The sequence below is a fragment of the Paroedura picta genome, chromosome 1 (genome assembly GCF_049243985.1).
Source record: "Paroedura picta isolate Pp20150507F chromosome 1, Ppicta_v3.0, whole genome shotgun sequence".
Taxonomy (NCBI): domain Eukaryota; kingdom Metazoa; phylum Chordata; class Lepidosauria; order Squamata; family Gekkonidae; genus Paroedura; species Paroedura picta.
The window spans coordinates 70757366-70776062 of NC_135369.1; the positions used below are offsets into that span (position 1 = coordinate 70757366).

Here is an 18697-nt window from a genome sequence, read left to right on the forward strand (position 1 = left end):
TTTATTTACAGGTCAAAACCATATTGTAAGGTATAGGCTTAAAGCACTGGAGAATATGGTTCAAAAGTATAGTGACATTCTAGAATAAGATATTTTCTATTGAAATCAAGGCCATTTCCAATTATTTTATAGTCAAACCCATCAGGAAAAGGAACAGATCTGTCTTTCCAATGAGATGTGGCAATATAGAAAAGATAATACAACTGATATCAGAAATAGGCAGAAAAACTGAGACAGTAAAATTCTATCAACATCCATCATGGTATTCTGGTACATTATCTCCAAGCCTCTATTAGCCTTTGCTGTGTCAGTGCAAGTCCTGGACACTTTATCCTGTTTATAATTGCTGATGAGCAGTAATAAGGCTTCTATGCCTCAGCTCCTGTACGTTCCACTTCACTGACCACCTATTAGGTAATAACTTTTATTTACAGCCTTGCTTGATGTGCTGTTCTATTAGTACAGCAGAGAACTGAGCAGAGTAAAAAATGTGTCATTAATAGGCACTGTCACTGCCAGGACTGATGATGTACAGTGTACCTTTGTGAGAGTTCTATCATCTGGTGAGAAAGCCCTAGGATGACTGGATTCATAACACAGTGCCCTCCACCAGTCAAACACTAAAGAGCACCTTAAAGGTCAGCTGAAATAACAAAACCATCTCAAAGCTGTTTTTTTTAAATAATAAAAAAATAAAAGCCTAACCTTTTTTATAGTGTTAACACGGACACTTTACCAGTGCAGAAAAACAGACTAATTAATGCCAGGACCAGAACTTTTTGTCCTTGCCGGACCCTGTGTGCATGATTCAAAATATGAGTTTGAAAGAGGAAATTTAACGTACAGCTAAGAATAAGCTGTTAGATTGGGTATTGCTACTGTACTTATTTTCAAACATTTCTGGGCAACATTTTTTTAGAAGAACTAAAGGCAGCTACAGCTACAAGCCATACTGCCCCCCAAATTCAGCAAAGCACAACTCAGAAGTCAGCCTTGCTCATTACAGTGGAACTGTATCATGCACAGTCAACAAAATCATGCTGAACAAATTATTATTTATTGAATGTATATACCACCCTCCCATATTTTGACGGCTTAAGGCCATGAACATCATAATCAGAACAAAAATAAGTCAATAATAACATTTATTCTCATTAAAATTACAGTTTCCCATATAGCATAAAAGGTAAAGGTATCCCCTGTACAAGCACCGAGTCATGTCTGACCCTTGGGGTGATGCCCTCTAGCGTTTTCATGGCAGACTCAATACGGGGTGGTTTGCCAGTGCCTTCCCCAGTCATTACCGTTTACCCCCCAGCAAGCTGGGTAGGCCTGCATAGAGTGAGTTACAGCAGTCTAGAGGTGACTGTCACATAGATGCCAATGGCTAGGTGCTTCAGGTCCAAGTAGGGAGCTAGTAAATAGATTGGTGAAGATGGTAGAATGTCAGCTGTCAGATGGTATGAATGTCAGATGGTAGAATGTCACTACTCTTGTGACCTGTGCCTCCCTAGAAAGGGAGGCGTCAAAGATCCCTGGCTGAGTGTGCAACTGTCAACTGCACCCTGTCCAGGCAGGACAACCTCACTTGGTCCCTTCCTACCCAGCCACAGGACCTCTATCTTTGAAGGGTTGAGTTTCAGACAACTGTGTTTGAGCCATTACATCACTGCTTCCAGACATCTGGCAAATGATTCAGGGTCTGAATCTGGGCAACCATACCATAGGAGGAAGAGCTGGGTGTCATCTGCATATTGATGACACGCAAGCCCAAACTTGTGGACCAGGAGGGCACGAGGGCACATAAAGTTGTTAGATAAGATTGGAGAATCTTATCTAATTGGCAAGAATTGGCAACAGTGTGATAGTTAGCAATAGTATGATATAAACAAGATGTAGTTGGTCTATATGGAGTGATCCATATATAGCTCAGTTTTGCCTCATCTGAATGAAGTAGCTCTCCCAGGTGTTAAGCAGAAGAAAATTTCTCCCAACACCAACTTGCTGAAATCCTTTGACTGGTGACACAGGAAGCTGGGATCTTTTCCAAGAAAAGTGTACAGACATATTAATTGCCTGGCTATAACTATTAATTGTAATGAGTAAATGAGCAAATTAAGCATTACCATACCTGTAAAGGGGGGAAATTACAAGCATACATGTTTAAAGATCACGTAACAACTTTTGTTTGTGAAGAAAACCACTTAGAATTAAAATAGGATCTTTAGGATGCAAAGGAGATGGCCCATCCCCTTAAAGAATGATTTACGCTTTCATAGAACAATAACTAAAAGACAGTTATTTTACTCCTCTACTCTCAACCACTGCCTTAATGCTCTCTGATCGCTATGGTAATGTTTAAACATCCCTTCAAAATAAGATACAGACACGCCACAACAATGAAGTGTGTTGTAAAGGGCTGGGGGGGATGAAGTAAAGGGCCGGGGGGGGGGGGGAGAAGGCGTCCTTTGGGGCCCACCTCCAATTAGTCGAAGGGCCACATGTGGTCCGCGGCCCACAGGTTGGGGATCACTACTCTGAGAGCTCATTCCACCAGGTGGGGGCCAGGACAGAAAATGTCCTGGCCCTGGTCAAGGCCAGACACACTTCCTTGGGACCAGGCATCACCAACTGGTTAGTAGTCAAAGAACAGAGAGTTCTTTGGGAGGTATAGGTAGAAAGGTAGTGTCTCAGATACTCAGGATCCAGACTGCAAATGGGTAAGTACAAGAAGTACCAGAACCCTAAACTTGATCCAGAATTCAACTGGAAGCCAATGCAGGTGCTGAAGCACAAAAGAAATATGAATGCTTCAAGATGACCTGTGAGGAACATTTGCAATTTCCAGAGCAAGAATAAAGGGCAGGCCCACACAGGATGAGTTACACGTCACCATCATGTGGATAACTGTTCCTAGGTGTTCTGGGACCTGTTGGGGTGCTAGTTAACTTGACTTGGTGGATATGGTAAAATACCAGCCTTGTTACTTTTGTGACTTGTGCCTCTATAGAGAGGTGTCAAAAATCACACCCAGATTTTTGGATGAGTATGCAACCAAAAGCTGTACTTTATCCAGACAGGGAAAGTGTTCTTCCTTTCCAGGTCCCTTCTTACCCAACTACAGTACCTCCCTCTTTTAAGGGTTGAGTTTCAGGTGATTGCTTGATCACCCTGTCAGGTGTCTGGGGATGAATCCAGATGCCAGGAGATACTGAATGTCATCTGCATACTGATGGCACCCAAGCCCAAATAATATTAATATTAAAAAGATTTAAAATAATATTAATATTAAAAAAACTGATCTGAATTGGTTTTAGGTTTTTTCATGTACGTGGTACACAGTGTTAACTTCTAGTTAATAGGCAGCTTTTGTTTTATGTTTTGCACAGAGCCAGTAAAAACTCCCCTTCAAATCATTTATAAATGATTTGGATGAGGGTTTAGAGGGAATACTTATTACATTTGCAGACGATACTAATTGGGAGTGGTAGCAAACACAACCAAAGACAGAATCAGAATACAGGATGATCTTGTTAGGCTCAAGAAATGGGCTAAACTGAATAAAATGAAGTTCAATAGGGACAAATGTAAAGTTCTGCATTTAGATAGGAAAAAAACAAATACACCAATATAGGATGGGGGAGACTTGTCTTGGCAGTAGCAACTGTTAAAAGGATCTAGGAGTCTTAGTAGACCACATATTGAACATGAGTCAACAGTGTGACTCGGTGGCTAAAAAGGCAAATGGGATTTTGGGCTGTATCAAATAGAGTATCGTGTCCAAATCATGGGAGGTGATAGTACCGCTTTACTCTGCTCTGGTTTGGCCTCACTTGGAGTACTGTGTTCAGTTTTGGGCACCCCAGTTGAAGAGGGATGTAGACAAACTGGAGCATGTCCAGAGGAGGGCAACAAGATGGTGATGGGTTTGGAGACCAAGACATATAAAGAAGGGTTGGGGGAGCTTGGTCTGTTTAACCTGGACAGGAGACGACTGAGAGGGGATTTGATAATCATCTTCAAGTATTTAAAAGGGTGCCATATTGAGGACTAAGCAGAGTTGTTTTCTCTTGCCCTGGAGGATGGACCAGAACCAATGGGATGAAATTAATTCAAAAGAAATTCCGTCTCAACATCCAGAAGCAGTTCCTGACAGTCAGAGCAGTTTCTCAGTGGAACAGGCTTCCTCAGGAGGTGGTGGGTTCTCCATCTTTGGAAATTCTTAAACAGAGGCTGGATAGCCATCTGACAGAGAGGCTGATTCTGGCTTAATGGGGTGGCAGTGGATGAGCAATAGGGTTGTGAATGTCCTGCATAGTGCAGGGGGTTGGACTAGATGGGTCATGAGGTCCCTTCCAACTCTATGATTCTATGATTAAACATAGCTATTTATAATTAGATAGATTCCAGGGTTCTTGGTCACCTCTACATTCTACACAGCCAAATAAACAACCATATTCCATGTTGCAACTTACCAAGTTTGTTCTTAATTCTCAGACTTGATTATTGCTCTCTCCTAGAATGTATGTATAGCTCCCCATAAAAATAAAAATTTACCTGAATCACAAGATCTTTTGGTTGATGTGGTTAAGGAGACATGAGCTGTATCTGTGCATGGCCCACCTAGAAACAGAAAAAAGAATCAGTTCCAAAAAATTACCTTTTGTTTTCTATGCGGCAAGACCTAATTCCATGATGCATAGCTAATGAGAGCTTGCATTACCCCTATACAAATATCATGGATGAGCCAGGTCAATGGAAATACAACAGGGTTCTATTCTTTCCCCATGCTTTATTTTATTCATTTTTGCCTTGACTAGGAGCTAAGAAGCTATGGCCTGCAAGCCAAAGAAGGTTTTAGAGTTGTTTCTCCCTGGATAGTGTCTATCTGTTTTGAATCTGAAGGGAGTTTCCCTAGGAGCCTGGGATGTTTTTCGTTGGGTGGCGGTGGGTGGGATAGAAGTTTCCATGGGACTAACAAAAACTCCTTGGATAAATCTAAACAATTCTATGGATCCCACATCCTATAATGAGATCCTAAGTAAGAATGTTAAACCAAACAAACTCGAGTAGTACATTTTTAAAATTATTTGTTGAAACAGATTTATTGTCAGTTAAAATAAGACATGAATGTCTCAATATTATTAAAGGATACATGACAATAAAATCTTGATGTGTATTTGGTCAGTGTCTAGATAAGAAACTTAACAAATTCCATGATGGATGAAAGGTACAGTATAAGTCTAATAAATTAATTAAATGTTATGCAACTGAATCATTATAACTGAATGGTTACTCCACTGATTTCCATTTTTAGAAGCTAATTCTTCTGCTATAAAAGTTATACTTGAAAGACATAACTTTCAGCAGCACATATAAGATTATATAATTTCTTATAAGTGCCACTTCAAGAGTTTTAGACATCTTTTAATTTTTTATATAACTTTTATTAAAGATTTTAAAGCATAACATAAAAAGAAAAAAGGAAAAATTCAAAACTAAAGATAAAGAGAAGGAAAAAAAAGAGGCTTCCGGTTTTATCTATGCATTACAAATATAAATGAAATTATTTATCTGATCCACTGTGATTAAATCAACACCTCCTCCCCCAAGCCTGTCATTTTCTATAATCACATATTTCCTCCCCTCATACATCATCACTTCATTTTTGTTCATATCACACAAAATATCTATAAGAGTTTTCCAATTAAGATATACAGTTGTTGTCCTTTCTCTAATTAAAGTGGTAAGTTTGGCCATCACTGCAACTTCAATCATTTTTATCAACCATTCTTCCATTGTGCGTAATAACAAGCGTTTCCATTTTTGAGTATGTAACAGACTTGCCAGGTTCACCATAAAACCTTAACTCTAGCGTAGTCCAACAACATCTCAATATATTCATAGGCATTTAGACAGTTTACTGAAGACTTAGCATGAAGGTCAGGATTAGTCCTGCCTTAGGTTGTCAAAGACAATTTAATATAAATGTACATTGATATAGGGTGTTGACCACACCTCTACAAGGCATCATTTGACACCTCACAGGTACATGCATTTCTGATACACAGAATCATAGAGTTTAAAGGGGCCATACAGGCCATCTAGTCCAATTTGCTGCTCAATGCAGGATCAGCCTAAAATATCCTTGATAAGTATCTGTCGAGCTGCCAGTGAGGGGGAGCTCACCACTTCCTTGGGAAGCTAATTCTACTACTGAACTACATTTCTTATGGTTAACACAAACATCTTGGTTCCCACCAGATGCAAATTCCGTAATGTTGTTTTTTAGTCAGTGCAAACTCAACAATCTGGAACTAACAGCTTGCTTACCAAATAGAGATACTATATTACAATTTTCAAACAAAACTATCCTTGCAGCTGGGCTGATGCAAAAATAATACTTCAAAAGTCCAAACAGGTAGTACACACCTTAACAATGAAAAATAACTTTTAATACAGCATCTGTTCTACTTTATTTTTCTGGTAAAGGCTTGGAGGAGAAGCATGTCTCATGGCTTAACTGCCACTCAGTGCTTAGCATCCACTCAGGACAGCTGTCCAGCCCCTGAGTGCCTCCTCCTCCAACCAGCTTGCCTGTCTGTCCAGCGGCCAGCCAATTGCCTTCTGTACCCCACCCCTGATTACCCCCTCCTCTTTCTACTTCCCTCTGAGGCTTGGAGGCTAAAGATCCCTGCTGCGTGAGAGTTGCCCCTGCCAGTGAGTTCCATAACAGCTGCCTCCAGCCTTTCCAGGTCCTGGGGGGAGGGGGAGGTTATCTGTAGAGTTCTTCCACTCCACCCACCTAATCTGGTGCCTTTTGTATTCCTGAATGCAATGGGCTTGGCTCCTAGTCTGGAATATACCAATCTCTCAGTCGGGGGCCATAACATTTAAGATGAAATTCAGATGTCTTCAGGAATCTCTAGGAACAACCTGGAGATTTTCTCAAATGGTGCCTTAAGTAGTGGAGCTCAGTAAGGCTCATTTCACCAACAGGAACACAATTGTTTTAAAACTGAAGGCTGCCTCATTAACACTCTAAACTCTAGAGCACACTTTCTCAATCCTGGAGTTTCTTAGTGGCCCTGGAAGGGTTTCCTGAATGGGTGGGAGAGAATTATTTTTATATATTTTGAAATTTTTAAAAACATTTATTGGGCAATATGGTCATGTTGATCCCTCCTCAGAAAATGGTATCAACAAGAATCTTATGTCAGACTTAACATGAGGCATAAAGTTAACGTTTTTGTGTGCTTTAATTCTGTATCATAAAGTTAACTGTGTGTCTTTGAAAAATAGCTGCAGAGCGTCATGAGATTTAAGTTGATCTGCCCTGTTAACAGAAAGTAGTATAATGAGTAAGGGATGCTGTTTTGTTATGTTAATGCTGTCAAAGATATGTGAAGTAAACTGCTTTTGCTAGAGCAACCTATCTCATTTTTCTTACCATTGAGAAACCTCTGCAACATTCTGCAGGCCTTAGGAAACCCCAAAAGTGGCACAATCATGCAAGATATGCTTGGGGCCTCTCCCTTTCCCATCCCCTCTAGGCCATTCTCTACTAGGAGAGAATGAGCTAGATCGAAGCCCAGGACATTGTCTCCATTCTCCATCGCCTTGGTTGGTAGGGGGTGGAGTGGTATTTTTTTCCCGTCATGTTGGGAATGTTTTAAGTCTTTTAATGGGAGTTTAAATGTGGGGTTTTAAGACTGTTGTTACCCACCATGAGCCTATGTAGGGAGTGGCGGAAAATAAATATAAATATAAATATAAATATAAATATAAATATAAATATAAATATAAATATAAATATAAATATAAATATAAATATAAATATAAATATAAATATAAATATAAATATAAATATAATAATAAACAAGACTTCGAGACCATTAGGCAAACATGAGTACATTCCCAAGAACTATCCAGTTTCCATGCCAAAACACTCAGATAACAGCCCACGTGCACTTCACTGGGAAAGCAAGTAAATATTAGAGGCCTTTTTCCCAACCTAAGAATGAGGCTGGGGGGGGGGGCAGTCACACCAACCCAGCTCTGAAGGCAAGCCTAGCCAGGCTTACAAACTCTAGCAAAACCCACCCTGGCAAAACCTATTACCAGGAAAAAATTGTGTCTTGACATTACAAGAATAAAGTTCCATGGCTTTTTTCAAGCTCTCTGTCCATTAGTCACAAAGGAAAGTCTTTATACGTATATTAGTCTTTCAAATCGTTTGGATTAAGGTATGTATTTATGTCCATGTTTTTTAACCTTCTTACATGTCCACCAAAGATGAAAAAATATCCCTTTATGTTGTTCACATTTCCAACAAGGATTGGATATTTTTGTACATTTTAAACAGGTGACAAATACCAATGATATATCTTTTTATAAAAGTTCACCTTAAGGTTAGAGTTTAATGTAAATTAAGTTCCTTCACCTACATATTGTTCCATTAGTTAATTGTGTCACCCATTTTATCATAAATTCTTTGTTTTTTCCTCCATCTCAAAATTCAATAGCATTTTATACATCTTAGCAATAATATGCTCATCATTGGTACATACTTCAAAACTAGTCTTATCTTGATCAAAAAGTTGCATTTTAATATCTACTTCAAATCTTTCTAGTAATTGTGCATAAAATATATTAACAGGTTGTCCAGATTCCCACAGGCTCCTTCAAGTTGTTCTGACCGAGCAGTAATATCAAGGCTCTCTTAGCCTCGCCTACCTCACAGGGTGTCTGTTGTGGGGAGAGAAAGGGAAGGCGATTGTAAGCCACTTTGAGATTCATCCTGCTAGAGAAAAGCTGCATATACGAACTAAGTCTCCTTCTCGGCTGAGGAAGAAGCTGGCAAGAACCCTGGGTAATCGAGCATAAAAGGCAGTGGCCAACCCTTCACTGCCTTGGCTGTTCTTTGCCATCTTTTCATTTTTAAATAAAACTTTGATTCAAGATTTAAAAATATAATATAGATGAGAAAGAGGAAAGACACTGAATACCAAATAAGAAAAATAAAAAAAAGAAAAGAAAGAAGCTGTTCTGAACAGATAATACAATTATAAACAATCGAAAGATCACAGGTTGGTGACACAGCAACCAAAGCCAGCCAGCATTATAGACTTCCAAAAGTCTTTATCTTCTCATAACAAGATAGCATTCAAGGAGACTTCATGCCCCACATCAGGCTTCTTCAAGGGGCAGATTAATGCTATGTAAATCTGTGTAAGTCTATGAATCACAAACCCCCTAATGCTTTTGAAACACACCACTAATGAATGTTGAAAATATGACCAGTTTCTCAGAATTAAACTGAAACATGAAAGATGATATCAACAATAGCTGCTAGGCATAAATGCAAAGAATAAATGGCTAAAATGCAGCCCCACATGAAGAAAAAAAGTTTAATTCCGAGAACAATTTACCAGGGAAAATAGCCTTTCTATGGGAAAAATCCCCTCAACACTCTGTGATCATTCTCACAATTATTTATAATTGTATTATCTTTTTAGTACATTTTAATGGCTTCGGAGAGGTATGCTGATGATTCACAGGAACTTATCCATGCAGCATTTACCTTGTGATATCTATATACAAAAAATTGTGGCTGTATGCCCTGACACAATACTGAAGGTTATAAAGACTGCTATTGGTGGAATCTCCCCCCCCCCCAAGATTCCTCACCCCGCCATCCCTTCAGATCTACTCTGAAGGGAGCCTCTAACAGCCGCTGTCCGAGGGGAGGGACGTGTTTCTGAAAGCAAGACATGGGAGTCTGGGGGGGGGGGAGGATTATCATTGGCTGTATTTGGTTGTGACATAGTCTACTGATGTAACAGAATTGATTTTTGCTATATATTCCCTGTCATGTAAGAAGTTCATGAAGAGTGCTTGCACTCAAAAGCTCACGCCTTGAATAAATCTTTGATGGTCTTAAAGGTGCTACTGGACTCTGATTTTATTAAGAAAAAAGAGTTCTGCAAAATATTGCTCCTCATTGTATAGACCAGCGGTTCTCAACCAGGCATCATGGTAGAGTGAGCAGCTTGGCGGGGAGGGGGGTACCATTACTGTTGCCGCTCTGGCCCAGTCCAGACGCGAAGAGAAGCTCTGCTCTTGCCCCACTTATGTTACCTCCCCCAAATTATGGGTTTCCCTTGGTTCTTCCCCACCCTTCTCTCCCAAGAGGGACCCAAAGTGGCCCACATCCGTTTACTGATGTCTCCAAATCAATTTTGTCTGTGGGAGGGTGCTTGCACACAAAAGCTCACACCTTGAATAAATCTTTGTTGATTTTAAAGGTGCCCCTGGACTCAATTTTTGTTCTTCCAAATCATGAACAATGGATCTTCATGCCATTGGTCAGTATTGGTTTAATTTATGTGGAAGAATACTTGCATAATTTTATGGCTGGGGGTCACCACAACATGAGGAACTGTATTAAAGGGTCATGGCATTAGGGTTGAGAACCACTGGTATAGACAGAATGTGTACTCTACAGTTAACTGTCCAATATGCATGCATCCACAAATCATCCTAGCTGGTAAAGCATACTACATAAGTGCAATTCAAGAAGTTGCATGTTCAAATTTGACTCCAGTCATTAAGTCACAATGTCGCTTTAGGTTAAAAACTTTCATGATAACCACCACAGATCTCTCTCCATGTGCCCATAAAAATATGTTTGTGCAGCTGATTCAGATTGCAGACACAAGGAAGAGAAGGGCAGATTTAACCTTAAATTGCCAACTGTTTTTGCTAATTAAAAACAAGTTTCCTGGTGTATTACGAATTTTAAAGGATGAAAAAATAATGATTTGTCCTTTTAAAAACCGTCTTTTCGAATTTATAATGTTAACAGTAATGCAAGAGTTAAATGTTTGCTTCTCCTCTGACTGTGGGAACAATTAGCATTTTATAGACTAACAGAGATCCATGAAGTTCCCAGTGTCTGTTTTGGCACATTGGCCAGTTTGTATTCTTGGTTATACCAGGGCAATATTGCATTTCTGAATAGTTTTGGTTTAATGGAATAATATGTACAAAGCCTTTATCAACACTCTAAATCAAGATAATATACTCACTATTACATCTCTCTTTCCTGTTTTAGAAAAGACCTATATTATACTGGTTGGCATATGCTGTTTCCTAATCATAGCGGCATCTCTATGTTCTGTTCATTAGTGCCACATTGCAGCAGCAATGGGAATAAGCCAAGTCAAACAGAGTTGTTTTCATCAGGTAAGCATAACATTTAGGGTAGCCTTCCGTTGGAAATTATGAGACTCTGGTTGTTGCCGTGCAAGTTATCCACTAATAAATTAAATACAAAGAAGTTTTAATTATTCCAATTTAAAAAGCTACTGAAATTATTCTTGCGTTATGATATTTTTCAATTCAGTTAGCGCTCTTAAAAATCCCTTCTATATTTGTCTTAAAATAAAATTAGATTAATATAAAAATTAAACTTGGATATGTGTTAACACTACTTTATTGTTCAGGATAAGAAATATTTTAGGGATCTTAATGTATTTAAGTGGACCTTAACAGCAGTTAAACACAACAATTTACAAAGTCAATTCAGGCTAAAAGAACTGAAACATGACACAATTTGAAAGCTGTGATAATTCCAGAGGGATAATAGCCTTTAGCTTCAAGTCCTAGTTCAACCTAGGAGGTGGAGATCAAGCACTGTAAGTGTGAACTATCATTGTCCCATAGCATGGGACTCCCCACCCATTAACGTGCGTAGCACAAGTTCTGTATGACCTCTCTCTATTTTTGTTAGATATGAGTTTTATACAGTTTTAGCCCAGTTTCTATATTCTATGACTCTGACCCTGTAGATTTTTCATATCTTCATCAAATGACAGGATAGAGAGGGTGTATTCACAGCAGCTGAAGAAATGGATTCTAATCCATAAACTGTCAATTGGAATTAAAAATGTTATTTTTTTAAACAAAGCTCCCATTCATTAATGTGCAAAGGATTCCATACTTTCAGTGACTACCTGTCACTGACAGGAGTTAAAATGGCCCTTTCAGCAACACAGTTCTACAATATTTTTGAGACTATGAACCTATAAGCCTGAGTGTATACTGTTTCCATTTTTCTCATTAATTCCAGTGAAGTCAATCATATCACAGTAAGTGTTCACTTTTTTAAAAAGTTAAATGTGGTGGGGAAAAAAGAGATGGTATGAACTTGTATGGCATTACTGGAAACGTCATCCTTAAGGAATATGAAAAAGGGTATAGTTTTGCTAATATGGTTTTACAAGCAGGGGACTCACAAGGTTCTGTGGAGGGTTTCTTATTTTCCCATAACCCATAATTTCCTCTTACCCTTCTCGGAAAGACCCCATAGCTTCTCCCCCCTGAAGTACCCTGTTAGCTTGTTCAGCTGTAAGAGGCTGACTGACCAAAATCAATGAGTTTCACAGCTAAGTGGTAATTATAAATGTTCAGACTTGAAACCACATCATCATGCTGGTACAACACTGTAAGACACCAAGTGCTAAACTGATACAGAATTAGAGTTTCAACAATTATATCTAGAATATGAATACAAGTATTCCACATTGCAGGTCCATTCCCATGGCCTTCTCAGTGTGGGGCAATTGTGGTTTGGAATCCATGTGTGACAACTGCCAGCTGGGGGTATCATATGCTAAAGCAGTAGCATGAATGCTGATACCATGCACAGAATTCAGCACAAATTTACTCTTTGTATACTGCTGTGAGAGCAGTTCTTAAATGCAAGCATGAAAAGGAAGTCTACATTAATTACAAAAATAAGTTGTCATACAGTAAGCTAAAAGATGATGTAGGTCAATAATAATTTTGCTACCAACCTCTCTTGTAATTTTGCATAGATATTAACAAAATAGGTAACTTTTTGTAGATTTATTGTACTTCCAACATTCTCTCTTAATTAACATGACATTTACATAACACTACAATTAATTTCAAACTACAGGCTTTGTATGTGGACTAATTAGAAATGCATCATCCTTTATTAAATACCTTGTCAATTTCACTCACATCATAATCTCCTTGATGATTTTCCCTTTGCAAGATTAAACATACTGTTATACTAAATCTCACATTCATATAAACAGTGCTGGGCATTTAAATTAGAAGTAAAGCATATGCAAATACACTGATATAAAATTCCATGAATACTATTTTCTTCCATATTATATTTTTATAAGTAGGTTTATAAAGCAATTATTTATTTTTATTATTGTATTAATGCTAACAAATATACAAAGTCTGATATACTTAGAAAACTGAAACTAAGCGCAAGGGGGAAAAAAAAAGTTATCCCTTTGTTTATTTCTACTTAAATTCTAGCACTTTCTTGAGAATACATGATTTTGGAAAACCTTGCTTACAAATGTTGGAGAAGTAAAAGCAGAACTTCTTTGTAGAAGCTAAAACTGTTCTGAAAGATCTAGATCTTCAACAGATATTTGTTGATAGTACAAGATAGCACAAAGTCCTTACCCTAATTTATCTTAGTTTCCTCTCTGGAAAAAATTAAAGTAGAAATTTCTGTAGAAACCTGTCCCCTACTGAAAGCTCAGCCTGGGTTACTTAAAGATCCCCGACAATTACCAGAAGACTGAACTGAATACCTTCAGAGAAAGGATAAAGTAACACCTTTGTAAACAAAGTGGTAACAACTCTTCTATGAATACTTTCTGTGATTGTGGCTATTATTGCTTGAGACACTAATGCCAAACACCATGGAATGTGCCCATTCTAAGAAAGGAGTTGCCTAAACATGTGCAATGCAATGCTTCAAAAATGATTTTTGTGATCAGCTTGGAACGACCTTCAGAGCTAGAAACACAAGAATTTTTCATGAACTTAGGATAGCCACATAATGCAGGGACTAGCATTTTAGGAATGTTGCCTAAACCCTGATCTAGCCATGAACATGTTTAATTGGAAGAGACATGCATAATTTATCTACATAAAATCAAGTTTCAAAAGAGCCCTGAATTGGAACTACAGACACTTAAAAAGTAAAAATCAGAGAGACGTTAGTCAGTGATAGAAGTCTGCAGAGATAGTGCTCTCTCTTTCTATATATGAAAACTACTTATTTGCATATGATTCTGCATCTGGTTTATGCTATCATTAATTTAATTAATTGATTAAGCTTTCATTGTCAATGCTATTTTTCCAATGAGCTTCCCTATTGCATTTGCTTCCTGTGAAGAATCAGATTATATTAAAGGAGGGTACTAAGATCAAGGCAGCTCTGTCAACACAATTTGTTTTGCACTACCTATTTCCATCTATAACTTCAAGACAATGCTTCCTTACTTAAAACAAGGTCCCTATTTTAAAATGTTGTATGGGGGCATAAAATACAAACACTATGCCCTGAAAAACAGTAAAATTAACTGAATTCTCATAGTCACCTTCCATTTAGTAACCACTACTATGTCTAGAAAGAGCCTCTTGTGGCGCAGAGTGGTAAGGCAGCGACTTGCTGTCTGAATCTGTCTGCCCATGAGGCTGGGAGTTCAATCCCAGCAGCCGGCTCAAGGTTGACTCAGCCTTCCATCCTTCCGAGGTCGGTAAAATGAGCACCCAGCTTGCTTGCTGGGGGGTAAACGGTAATGACTGGGGAAGGCACTGGCAAACCACCCCGTATTGAGTCTGCCAAGAAAACGCTAGAGAGCGTCACCCCAAGGGTCAGACATGACTCGGTGCTTGCACAGGGGATACCTTTACCTTACTATGTCTAGATTTATGTAGAACAATGTTTGAATCCAGTGGTACCCTTAAGACCAACAAAGTTTTATTCAAGGTATCAGCTTTTGAGGAATAGTGAACACCACAAAAGATAGCGATAGAGTTCAACAAGATCTGAACAAGCTGGAAAAGTGAGCAAATGAGAACAAGATGCAATTCAATAAAGAGAACTACAGAGTTCTATATCTGGGTCATAAAAATGGAATGCATGTATACTGGAAGGGAGATACACTTCTGGGTAGCAATGTATGTGAATGAGACCTTCTGATACTTGTGGAAAATAAGCGAAATTTATTATTTATTTGTTATTTAATAGGCCACCCTTCTTGAATCCATCATCTCAGAGCAGTGTATGAGCAGATAATTGTGATGTGGCAGTACAGAAGGAAAATGCAATCTTGGGCTGTATCAACAAAGGCATCACATCAAAATCACAAGATGCCATAAGTCCCACTGTACAATACATTGGTTAGACAGCACCTGGAGCACTGCATATAGTTCTGGAGGCCTCACTTCATAAAAGCGACGAGAATGATCCTGGGCCTGGAGACCAAGCCTTATGAGGAAATGCTGAGGGACCTGGGAATGTTCAGCTTGGAGAAGAGGAGGTTAAGAGGGGACATTATTGTTGTCTTTAAGTATCTGAAAGGATGTCAGAGAAGGGCAGGGAGCAGTTCCTGTGGGCAGGATAGGACCCGCAGTAATGGCTTTAAACTACATGCAGATGGGCACTGGGTAGATATCAGGAAAAATTCCGAGTAGTTCAGCAGTAGAATGTGCTGCCTAAGGAGGTGGTGAGCTCTCCCTCAGTATTTAAGCAGTGAGTAGACAGATACTTATCATGGATGCTTTAGGCTGATCCTACATTGAGCAGGGAGCAGGACCAGATGGCCTGTATGGCCCCTTCCAACTCTATGATTCTGTGTGCAAACACACTTCTTAGGATACACGTGTGCTTGCACACAAAACCTTATAATTTAAATAAAATTTAATTGGTCTTGAAGGTGCCCCCCGGACTCAAATTTTGTTCTGCTTTTTAAGACCAACACAGCTACCACCTGATTAGACTTATGTACCCTATATACTTGTATATAAGCCTAGTTTTTCAGCACCTTTTTTCACACTGAAAAAGCCCTCTTCAGCTTATATGCGGGTATATATGGTAATTGAAATAAAAGCCTGCTCTAGTCAATCGTTGCATTGCCTTTTGCAAATGTGTACTGCAGGCTGAGCTTGCTCTGGCAGCTTGTAGGATATCAATGGTTTGACTGAGAAACTGTGACTTTTTCCCTTTTGCCTTCACTTCTTCCTCTTCTTAATCACTTCTTCAAAACTATTATTTTGGTTTCTGTGGGTGTGGGGGGGGGGTTCGGGTGCTTTGGCAGCATTGTTTGCCTTTTCTTCTTGGGGTTGTGTTTCTTTTAAAAGTTGATCTATACAGTTCTTTCTTTCAGTGTTCAGTATTACAGTTCTTTATTTCAGTGTTTTGTTCTGGGGGGGGGCACTGCAATTGCAGTTAGAGTTGTCCATTCTCCCAGTTTGGTAGCTGTTGTACTTGTTGCCGACTTCGGGTACTGTTGTTCTGCTCTGGTTTGCTGACCTGGAGAGCACTGTTTGGTTCTCCTGCCAAATCTGTTCTCACAGAGCAGTTCTGTCAGAGCTCTCTCAGGATGCCTGGCATCAAGAGAGGAAGAAAAGGCAATTGTAAGCTGCTTTGAGACTCCTTTGGTTAATGAAAAAGCGGGGTTCAAAAACCAGCAGCTATTCATACTCTTGACTTTTCTGTATTTGTTGGGGAGGAGGCTGGATGGGAGAGCTTGTGATGATGGACCATTTCCAACCCTTGGCTTTTATGCAAGTCAATAAGTTTGCCCAAATTTTGTGGTAAAATTAGGTGCCTCGGCTTATATGCCGGACTGCTTATATGTGAGTATATACGGTAGATGCCCAAGATATGAATGGAATGGCTGTCAAGGTTAGCTGAATCATGAATAATTTCCTAGTTTTTAGACCATTGTCTTTTATGAAGAAACACACTGTATCTCTCAAGGTAGTTAAAATTGTCTTCTAAAGGAATTTTGGTATGAGATACTCAGAATTCAAACCGCTATCTTTTTAACCCAACACCTCATCCTCTTGTTTCTTCAGCATTTTGTTTTTAGCCTATTCCTAGCTTTTGAAAAATTTCCAGTTAGATTTATCTTTCTTTATGTAGGGAGCAAAGGTACAGATTATCTCTGTAAGATCCAATTAATACTTTCTGTACAACAGTGTTCCTTGTGAATTTCATCCCCACACAACCAGTGTATGAAACAACATCCCCCCTCCACCAAAAAAAAAAAATCAGGAACTCACGCACGATGGTGCTCCCCCATGGTGTTAACACATCCTTTAGAGTTTGGACATGTAGTACTGACTTTCTTTACACTTTCAGACGCCAACATGGAACAATGATGATAAAACTGAAAAGCATGCTTGCTGCTATGAATATGAATTTGCTCCCATTCACAACTTTATTGGCCTTAGTTGCCACAGGATTCAAACTTTGTTCCTTTGATTGAAACAAATATGGCTACATACCTGAATCTTTCTCACACCTGTGCATGAAAAGTGTTTGAAACTCTGCAGGATAACTGGGGGTGGGCTGTCAAAACTTTTTTTTCCTTTTCACAAACATCTTCAGCCAGACTTTGCAGTGAGCACGCTCCACCTTGAGTATAAATTTTAAAAGAGCTGAAGACTCACCACTGCTAAAGAGCTAAGTATGTTCAGTGGCTTAAGTGGTATCTTCCATTACAAGCATTAAGACAGAAAAGCACAACATTGGGACAGACACTGTGTATTCAGGTGAACATTCTAGGCAACTTTAACAATATTTTCCACTTACAACTAAACAAATACACCACTATAGGCAAGTCTAATTGTATGTTTTATTAATGGATGCATGACTAGATATTTTAATATTTTAATAGTACTATTGACCAAATTGAAGAGTTTAGGAAATAGTTAAACGCATATTAATGTAAAATGTCCACTGAAGTACAGAGTAGAGAAATACTCTGAACCATCTGCCAAAGCCATATTATTCACACTGACGTTTTTCATGTCATATTACAATTTAGATTTTACTTAAACCTGCACCATGTCAGCTTCTAGCTGCAATTGCACAGAAAAAAGCAAAACAATGTGACAGCCACTGAGAAGGGGATGAAAGGCTCAGACTAAATGAAATTGTTCTAGTAGATGGCATGACCTTTTAATAAAGTACACAAGACTTTCATACTCTAATAAGCACATTCCGGAGGAGTGCTTAGGACAGAAAATATTTCAGCTCCTTCTCTTCTATCTGTAAGATCAAAGTTTTACAGGCTAGTAACCTGCTTGGAAGCCCAACAAATCACCTGAAGACAATACAACGTAAACGTATTCCAGAGTTGGTGAAAACATTAATGTCAACATGCCCTGAAAAACAGGGAATAGCTGAGAAATAGGAAAGGAAATAACAGAAAGCCATATTTGAATTGTAAACAACTGAACCTAAAAGAATGTACATCAACAGCAATTATTATTATTATTATTATTATTATTATTATTATTATTATTATTATTATTATTATTATTATTATTATTATTTCGATTTATTTCCCGCCACTCCCAAATGGCTCGCGGCGGGTTACAATGTCTTAAAAAACCCATTAAAACTCCCATTAAAAGACTTTAAAATGTCACAACATGGCAGCACTAATAATAAGATCCCCTTCCTACCCCCATTCCTAAAAAAGGGGGGGGGGTGGAGGAGAAGGAGGTCAACGATGTTCAAGAAGCCCGGGGGAGAGCAGTCGATGTACCCCGGCAGCCCCAGCCTCAACCATAGACCTGGCAGAAGAGCTCCGTCTTGCAGGCCCTGCGGAACGTTAAA

The 18697-nt window shown here is 38.9% G+C and overlaps 1 protein-coding gene across 2 annotated transcripts in view; it reads right to left on the reverse strand.

Moving 5' to 3' along the window:
• Nucleotides 1-18697, reverse strand: part of ZFAND3 (zinc finger AN1-type containing 3) — a 215353-nt gene that overhangs the window by 45103 nt on the left and 151553 nt on the right. For both annotated transcript variants that reach the window (XM_077342130.1, XM_077342124.1), the window contains one exon: nucleotides 4558-4623. In XM_077342130.1, the coding sequence (XP_077198245.1) occupies nucleotides 4558-4623 (66 nt within the window). The remainder of the gene's footprint in view (nucleotides 1-4557; nucleotides 4624-18697) is intronic.